At 41.6% G+C, this 9812-nt stretch overlaps 1 protein-coding gene across 1 annotated transcript; it reads left to right on the top strand.

Annotated features, from left to right (window-relative positions):
• The first annotated feature begins 4 nt into the window (after window positions 1-4).
• LOC137915211 (electrogenic sodium bicarbonate cotransporter 1-like) lies at window positions 5-8167 on the top strand. Its single transcript, XM_068758652.1, has 15 exons — window positions 5-84; window positions 490-664; window positions 756-889; window positions 1081-1355; window positions 2047-2117; window positions 2641-2826; window positions 2953-3066; window positions 3269-3430; window positions 4685-4863; window positions 5271-5343; window positions 5637-5705; window positions 5929-6102; window positions 6426-6584; window positions 7453-7546; window positions 8127-8167. Exons 1-15 carry the CDS (start codon window positions 5-7, stop codon window positions 8165-8167), a joined length of 1986 nt encoding a protein of 661 aa, XP_068614753.1.
• Window positions 8168-9812: the final 1645 nt, after the last annotated feature.

Here is a 9812-nt window from a genome sequence, read left to right on the forward strand (position 1 = left end):
TCAGATGAACGGAGATATGCCTCATGACGGAGGTCAAGGAGGAGGGGGCCACGCTCCAGGGGAGGAGCTAACAAAGACAGGAAAGTATGAAAAATGCTTTTAAACATTTAAAATGTGCTTTTTTTACTGCAACAGGATTGCTCTGTGTGTATGTTTACAAGCCTGCTGTAGCATCACGGAATGACAAAACGGGAGAAAATAGAAACGTGAATGGTCATCGTAGTGTGTGTATTTCTACACAGCACAAACTGCAGTTCAGATGTGAGTGTTTAAAACAGAAAAGTGCATCTTAAAAAGGATGACGTTTTTCCTTGCCATAGTCATAATTAAGCTTTAAGTCATGTTTTGGATACTAAAAATGCCTCATCGGTTTCTACAGTTTCCTGTTGTGTTGGGTCTAAGTCTTGATCTAATAGTCACATTCAGCAGGTTGATTTGTTTGTGCTCGCTATTGCACGTTGTAAAACGACACACCATTTGCGTTTTCAGGTTTTGCGGGGGTCTCAAACTTGACATCAAAAGAAAAGCGCCTTACTTTCTCAGTGACTTCACAGACGCATTAAACATTCAGGCCCTGTCGGCCATTCTGTTTATTTACCTGGGAACTGTGACAAACGCCATCACCTTCGGTGGCCTGCTGGGCGACGCTACGGAAAGCATGCAGGTCAGACTGAGTTGAACTTTTGCAAAGTCCGATGGGTGTTTTCAGTTTCCATCCCGAATGATTCCATGAGAGTTCCCGTCCATGTCTGCAGGGAGTTCTGGAGAGTTTTCTGGGCACAGCGATCGCCGGTGGGGTTTTCTGTCTGCTGGGCGGCCAGCCTCTCATCATCCTCAGCAGCACTGGTCCTGTCCTGGTGTTTGAACGGCTGCTCTTCAACTTCAGCAAGTATGATCTTCATTCTCCGATGTTTTTAGGGGCTGGGAGTTGGAAACAGTATTTCATTATCACCCTGTCAGCTGTTCATGCCTGAAAAATATCGATATCAAAACCTTTCTCTTTCTTTCTTGCATAGTTGTATCGCAAAGTCATCAACGCTTAGATACAAAACTATTATTGATGATTCGCTTTGTTTTTAGAGATCATGAATTTGACTACCTGGAGTTCCGTCTGTGGATCGGCCTGTGGTCGGCGTTCTTATGTCTGGTGCTTGTGGCCACTGACGCCAGCTACTTGGTTCAGTACTTCACCCGGTTCACTGAGGAAGGCTTCGCCTGTCTCATCAGCTTCATCTTCATCTACGACGCCTTCAAGAAGATGCTCAAATTATCTCACCACTATCCCATCGATTCTGATTATAAAATGGATTATGTCACGCAGTATGACTGCCTCTGCATGGCCCCTGCTGTTCTAGGTGGGACTTTTCTTTTCTTTGTGTGTGTGTGTTGCACCCATGATGCACGTTATTGTTCCCAGCTGGAGTAGGACTGGGACGCTGTTGCTGGCAGGTTGACCATTGAGCCATAGAGCCATCCCCAGAGTGGGATCTCTCGACAACGATTCGGTTTTTAACATCATCTTGATTATGGATCAGGCCTTTGAGGGGACTCACCCTTAATGACATGAGTCCAAAGCCTTTCAGTGGGTTTTACACCCCACAAATTAACAATTTGCATCTTTAGTTTACAACAATAATACTTTCATCACTGACTGGAAAGTGTTCTTAGTTTCAACTTACAGATGGTTTTGAGAAGAATTAAACATTTACCGGTAGCTCCACAGTGCAAGCATGAAGAATTTGAGTTAAAGTAAAGGAGAAGAAACCAAACATTATTTCAGCTTCTCTTGAGTACGGTTGCCTCTTTTGGGCTTTGTAGCTATCTGGTTGGTTGTTTCACTGACACCACTCTCCACCACTGAAGTCTTACGTTCAACTTAACAAAATACTGGAGAACTATACCAACATTACGTATGGCATGACTGCAGTTGTATTCTTGTTGCTTTACAAACTATATTTTCAATCAGAACAAAATGCAAAGCAGGATGGAATGTGTAATAACAATCGTTAGCATCAACATGATCAGATTCTTTTTTGTTTTTTGCAGAGAACAGTACGGACATCATGGGTGATCCTCTAGAAGGTACTTCAGTCTGGTACTGGAACAATACTGATCTGGCAAGTTCACATTATTTAATTATCCTTCACATGTTCTAGTTTTCATTTGAGTGCAAACTGTTTTTTATCGAAACAAATCTATGCCGGGTGGAGTGGTGGCACAGAGGGTAGTGCTGTTGCCCCACAACTAGAAGATCCTGGGTTCAAATCCACCATCAAAACATGCAGTATATGGGTGACTGGGTGACACTGAACTGACTGCAGGCATGAATGTGGATGTGAATGGTTGTCTCTCTCTCTCTCTCTCTAACCCTGCCTCCTGCCCAAAGTCACCCAAACTGGGATAGGACACAGTACTGTATGAGTAGTTACAGAACATGAATCAATGGTTGTGTATTACACAACGACCCCCCCCATGGAAAGTCTGAGACGGCATCAGTCAGCTCATCTCCTCCTCCTCTGAAGTATAAAAGATAAACATGTGCAACACATCTAAAGCCTTTAGGCTACTGTTGTTTTATTATGGCTTTAGTACGGCACCTCATATGCGACTGCTTCTGACGCCTTTGCTTTCTCTGTGCAGCCAATGAACGCGACGTGGTCGTCGCTCACAAAGACAGAGTGCTTAAAGTACAACGGCGAGCTGGTGGGGAAGGCCTGCGACTTCATTCCCGACATCACCCTCATGTCCTTCATCCTGTTCTTTGGGACCTACGCTTGCTCCATGTTTCTGAAGCACTTCAAAGCCAGCCCGTTCTTCCCCACCACTGTGAGCCGCCGTCAGCCACGCTCCGATCATTTAATGAGACGGTTCATCTGTGACGGAAATTAATTAGACGTCCAAATGTGTGAGCAGCAGTTTACACAGCAGTGTTTGTGGCGACTTTCCCCGCAGGTGAGGAAACTAATCAGTGACTTTGCCATCATCTTGACGATCCTCATCTTTTGTGGCGTTGATCTCCTCGTCGGAGTCGAAACTCCGAAGCTCATTGTGCCAAGTGAATTCAAGGTGTGCATTGTGATTTTGGTGTTTTGTTTCTTAAACTATAATTTGGCCCTAAGAGACTCTTGTGATGTGATTTCAATCTGAAATGCAGCCTATTTACAGAGAAACTAGACAGAAACAAAAGCAGCAGGTAGAGATGAACATGTAAGAAGGGGAGAGTTGATTTCTGACTGACATGTTCAAGTGTCTGCCCCCCCATATATAGCCAACGAGTCCTAAGAGGGGCTGGTTTGTGCCCCCCTTTGGAGGAAACCCGTGGTGGGTTTACCTGGCATCCTCTGTTCCTGCCCTGCTGGTCACCATACTGATCTTCATGGACCAACAGATTACTGCCGTGATTGTCAACCGGAAGGAGAACAAGCTGAAGGTTAGTCTTCAACAAGCCTGCCATTGGCCGACTGCTTTCTTCTATCTGCATGTTACCGGTTTCCTTTTTTTTTTTTGCTTCAGAACAACCCCCAAACTGGCAACCTGCACTCTTAAAATATAAAGTAACCAAAGTAACTAACTTAATCACCAATTAGACATGGCCCTAAATGAGCTAGCAGCTGGTACCCTTTCTTCTGCTGAGGTTTAGCCATTTCATTTACAGCTTCCCGTGTGAAAACATTTCATCACAGGTCCCCCCCCCCCAGACTTGTGGAAATAAAAAGAACAATCTGTGCCTTCCTTGCTAAAATCGATGTAGGGTGAGGAGAGCATTAGACATGACATGTCGTGAGTGTGAAACCGCCTCTGTCCCTGTCTGCCCAACTAAATCTCGGTTGCTGACTGGGCATGTTCTCTAGCTGAGTCTTGTAACTGGATTATTGAAATGGCAACATCATAGTTTATTTTACATCGCAGTGTGCTGTTTTGTTTTTAGAACTGACATGGCTCCATTAATAGACGGGCCATGTCATTTCCAACTACTAGAATATGTTCAGTCAGACCTCTCTTTGGGACTGACAGACATGTGGTCTCACTATATCTATATCAGACTTCAATAACAAAACATTAAATATTGAGGGTAAATGGTCAAGCGGGAGATAAACGTATTTGTGCCAGTATTGGGAGTCATTTGTGTTGAATTCTGGCGTTACAAATGAGAAGATGATCTCAATTTAGTGCCAACCATTTTAAACCTGTGCTTGAATGTGCATTTTAGTTTAAACACATGCTAAATGTTTTCTTTTTTTGTAATACGAGGTCATGCTTTCTTTCTGGTGCCCCATCCTGTTTTATGTGAAGTAAGGAGTTCTGTGTTTTTCCATTTTGTACCGGTCACTGTCCCCCTTCACACTGTCATCAAATATCGTTGTCATTCTTCTCACAGTCCTGACAGATGTTGCACGGCAGTGACGGAACACGGTTCACTTCAAAAAAGCAACTATCTGAGATGCTCAGACTGCCTCTGCTGAAGCTGTGCAATGATTGTCTTGATTTCAGACGTGTTGCATGTTCATTTAAGGATTAATTGCATAATCTCTCAGATTACTTTGCATTAATAACATGGACTCATATCAAACTCATACATAATCAGACCAGGTATTAGCTGCTTTGCAGGTGCTGTATGTGCTGAATGTTTCTCCCTGACGTTACACATGCATGACCTTTGACCTTGTTTTTTTTTTTGTTCCAGAAAGGGGCAGGCTACCATCTGGATCTCCTTTGGGTATCTATTCTCATGGTGATCTGCTCCTTCATGGGTCTGCCGTGGTACGTAGCCGCTACCGTGATCTCTATCGCTCACATCGACAGTCTGAAGATGGAAACGGAAACATCGGCTCCCGGAGAGCAGCCCAAGTTCCTGGGTGTGAGGTGAGACTGCTAGCGTGTTGGAGTGTCCCTGGAGCTAGATGCACACACACACGACACGGCAATTGCATCTTGTGACATTTTGTAGAATGCTCATTCTGCTTAGAACAGTTGTGCTGCAATACCGCCACCTATAGGTGAGATGCCAACACACCCATCTGTTTGTACACTACAGCGAAAGGCAGCACATGTCGTCATGTCTGTTGGGCTTGCCTGGTTCACGCACCATCATTCCAACAATGTTTTTGCAAAAGTTAGTTGAAATATTCTAGAATGATTCCAGAAAATAAATATATATGTCTCTGCTCTATATGTGGGCTGCACCAGACATTAATTTGTTTCTTTTTTGGCCCAAGTTTTTTAAAATCCCTTCTTCTAACCAGATAACTGTATTTCCCCTCTTTCTTCAGAGAGCAGAGGGTCACTGGTGTGTGTGTGTTCCTCCTGACAGGACTGTCTGTATTTATGGCTCCTATTTTAAAGGTAAATTGTGACAGATTGCTTTACGACTTGTTATTATGCGATGTGTGTTTTTAATCATGTTGTTTTTGTATGTTTCATCTAATCAAAATACTACCTCAATAAAGTGATACATCACATGACTAGCTTTTGCTTTTCCAGGTTAGGTTCATAGGATATATTAAAAATCACAGTTGCACATAGTTGTATTATTACTATTATTATGAGAAAGCTAAGCAGAAAAATAAAGCATTGGTTAGATGTTTTTTAAAAAAACTCATTGGGCATTTAATTTGATTTCTGCTTATTTTAAATAGTTCATCCCGATGCCTGTCCTGTATGGAGTTTTCCTATACATGGGAGTTGCTTCTCTCAATGGCGTCCAGGTAAATGTTGAGTCTTTGAGATGTGATTATAAAATGTATTTCATAATGTGAATTATAGAGCAATGTTAAGGAAACTGATATGACTAAACCGGCCTGACTCATGTCATTTTTGTTATATTTGAAGATCAAATTTATATATCTTCCTTTATTACAAGATGCCTCTGAGTGCTGCGCTGATATATTCATGCATTCACTGCATCCTGTGATGTTTGTCTGTCTGTAGTTTATGGATCGTATCAAGCTGTTTCTGATGCCAGCAAAGCATCAGCCCGACCTGATTTACCTGCGACACGTTCCTTTGAGGAAGGTCCACCTCTTCACCTTCATCCAAGTCCTTTGCTTGGCTATGCTGTGGATCCTGAAGTCGACTGTGGCGGCTATTATATTCCCTGTTATGGTTAGAAGCTTTAATATTAAGATTTATCCATTACTGAGTAAGTACAGCAAGACTTTCTAGCTTTCATCACCAGAAAGTATTTATTCAGCTGATACGGATTCAGTTGTTACATTATTGAAAGATGTGTTAATTCTTATATCTTCACTATACTGAGTTTTACAACATTGATCATTTCAATTAATGTATTTATAGCCTCTCTTGTTTCATATTAAAAGGAACATTTAAAAGAATAATAATTGTATTTATAGAGGAAGCTAATCATCCTTTTAATTCCAAGAATGCATAAATAGTCCACTCCTATTTTCTTATGCTTCTATGCTTAGATCCTCGCTCTGGTAGCGGTCAGAAAAGCAATGGACTATGTGATCTCCCAGCATGACTTGAGCTTCCTGGATGACGTCATCCCAGAGAAAGACAAGAAGAAGAAAGAAGATGAGAAGAAAAAGGAAAGACGAGGCAGCACAGACAGCGATGCTGAAGATGTAGGAATTTACTGTTTTCATTTTACTCAAGTGCAAGAAGCTTTTATCATTAGAACATCACCAGCGTTCTTCCTTTGAATCCACTGAAAGACCAATATCCAGGTCTACAGACGAGACGAGTCCTTCATCCAACAGGGCTGTTGCTATAGTGATGTGTCCCCCCCTTCTTTCAGATAAAAAAACATTTTACTGACAGGCAGCATTAGAACTTTCTTTCACGAGTGTTTTTTTTAATATATATACTTTACCAATGTTCCAAAATGAGCCACCGCTCACCACTCCTTGCTCTGGTACGTATTACTGACTTGAACGCAGAAGCAGAGGTCCTCATTTGTCCCCTCAGTGCAGATCGACTAACACTCGACCCAGGAGTGGAACTGCATTTAAAGTGGGAAGGATGTTGTTGTACTGACTTGTGCCTTCATGGGTAGCTACTCTTGTCTCTGATTACAGTGTGTTCTCCAGCCATTGTAACATTAGTCTGCTCAGATCTGTCCTCAGGTCTGTTCCGGTCAGGTATGCTTAACAGATCAGTTGTGGAAGTTTTGCATGGATTTGTTTCATACCAACCACATGCCCAACACACGTAACTGGAAATAGTAAAGTCGATTATGGTGATGATGACGACGAGGGTGATGATGATATGCCACTTCTTGAAACAGAAAACTGTGTTTAGACTTTAGAGTAACCTAAATCACTCCTACAGCCAGGAACGTACATACCAGTTGTGTCAGCACTTCCTTTTTTTTTTTTTTAAGTCATCAGCTTATATTTTGCAGTTTCCTTTGAAGAGATGGATTTGTGTACTGATGTAGCACAGAGACACCCCAGAGGTCCTGTCTCAGGATGCATCTCCTCTCTCCAACAGTCTGACTATCCTTACAATGAGAATGTCCCCAGCATTAAAATCCCCATGGACATGATGGAGCAGGAGCCCTTCTTAGGCGATAAGGCCTCTGACAGTGAGTAAAACCCCCAAACTACCAGCTGAGCCAGAGGGGAGCTGCTTCTTCGCTCTGTCCACTTCTCCTGCTCCACTTGTGCATCAGATGATTTTTTTTATGTCACTGGGGGTGGATGTTGTGCTGCCTGTTTGTCTTTGACTCACTGCGTGACTTTGTTTCTCTCTAGAGACGCATGGAATTAACTCTCTTTCTTCTAGTTTCACCCTGGATTGTGATGTCTTGAACTACCTTAATCATGATTTGTCTTTTCCCTTTTCCCTTCTGACTTCTTTTTTCATTACCCAATAATTGTCTCTCTTTGGTGTACAATTTCAACTAACGCTTCAAATACTCTAAAAGGACTATGTTACCACTTTCTTTTAGTATATGGTCATAATCTGCCTTTTTTTTAATGAAGCTTTAAAGTAAGTTAGTGACGTTAAATTGATGCTGTATTTGGTTTTGGTACTGCAGCAAGACAAAGATCAGCTACATTTTCCCAGCACAGCTAAGAAACAAACAGCGCATGTCAGACACGACACGCCCTCAAACATATTAGCTTGGCTACAAACAGTTTACTCCTCTTTATCTTTCGCAGAGAAATCCCCGTCATTCCTTGAACGACACACATCGTGTTGAGCAGCTTCGCTACTACCAGGCCAATTGCTTGTCCAGGTGAGACGTGAAAGTGTGTGTTTATGTGTGACACAGTGAAGTAATGCATATAGGATGCGGTTCAGAGCCAAAGAGCCACAGACTCACAGATCTAGTTTTCTAGCAGGTCAAATTAAATAACTGGGGAACAAAGCTAAATAGAACTAGAATTGTTTTTTGCGTAAATTCTGCCATAACTGCAGCATCAAAGGTCACAAAAGGTCAACCTAATGTCTCCATCTTAGCTCCTTTTTCAAAAGACTGTACATTTGAAAGAACCGCAATGTGGAGGGACATCCTGATGACCCTGATGTTTTACTGTCGTTGCAGTCCTGAGACGAGCCCATTGAAGTCTGTGCCTCAGATTATAATAGACATGGACCCAGATGACGATCATTCTTTCTACTGGAAGAGCAGAGGATCTGAAACGTCTCTGTAGTCGAGCAATAAATGGCTGGCAGGTGAATCCTGCAGCACCAGTTCATTTCTTTTTAAGACCATTTTACACAGTGTGAAAACTGTTGTGAAGTATGTGATGTAGAAGAAAGGGAGCAGTCCAACACCACGGTAGATTTCTAAGGAAACCATTTCAAAACCAGCTCTTTCTTAATTATCTTGTGCTGGTTTACTTCTCACAGCTCGACAGGAAACTGTCTTTACTTTCTGACTAAGGGTTAAATGAAGTGTCTTCCTACTCATCCTAACGCTGATCAATAGCAGCAGTTCTCTCTAGCATTGAACATCCTCCTTAATCTTTTCCTATAAATTTATATATATATATAGTCAGATTTTTTTAATATATAAACAGAAATTTAATTACTTCAATATTTTCCTATAGCAGGAAAATTATGTTTTTATAGCGCTACCTCTTGATTTAGATCAATTTCTTTCTATTATTGAATGCAGCGTGTTGATTTGGGGTTTGGATAATTTCTCTCTGTCTTCTTGTAGAATGGAAATGACTCAAGAGCATCACTGTGTTATATATCGTGTGAAGGCAATGTATGGAAGTAGACATTATGATTTAATTAACAGTTAATGAATGCATATATTTCAATGTGCAGATGAGTTCCATATTTTTATAATCACCTTTTGATGCGGTTTTGATGGCTCCGTCTTGTCTTTCTAATTTCCTGGACCTTTCAGGTGTTCACTTCAAAGCTTTTGTTACTTGTTTGAATTAAATCATGCGTTTCTGTCAGTTTTTTTTTATGATTTGGTTGGGGTAACTTTTCTTTGGGGGTAGAAACCAGTCCACTAACACATTATCATTTGATTTTCCGCCTGGAGTGCACATCATGTATAATTACTTGTTCTGTACAAACGACCTTACCTAAGTGACTTATGAGAGACTGATCTGGAGTAAAATACTAAATACTGTAAGACAAATGAGACATAAATTAAGTCTGTGTGCAGGGAGACAGCTGCAGTTCAGGGCAGGTTTATTTACCGGTATGTCGGTCTCAGATGCTGTTTTGATTTTCTGATGTGAAGTTTGTGAAGACTTTTTTGTTTATGCATTTAGTGAGTTAATTTATTTTTATTTTAACACCACAATAGCAGCATTGTGTGTACTGCATGTACATTGAGGGAGTTATTGGTGACGGGGACGCAACACCTTTGTAGCTCC

Source organism: Brachionichthys hirsutus, unplaced genomic scaffold (assembly GCF_040956055.1).
Source record: "Brachionichthys hirsutus isolate HB-005 unplaced genomic scaffold, CSIRO-AGI_Bhir_v1 contig_714, whole genome shotgun sequence".
In the NCBI taxonomy this organism is placed as follows: domain Eukaryota; kingdom Metazoa; phylum Chordata; class Actinopteri; order Lophiiformes; family Brachionichthyidae; genus Brachionichthys; species Brachionichthys hirsutus.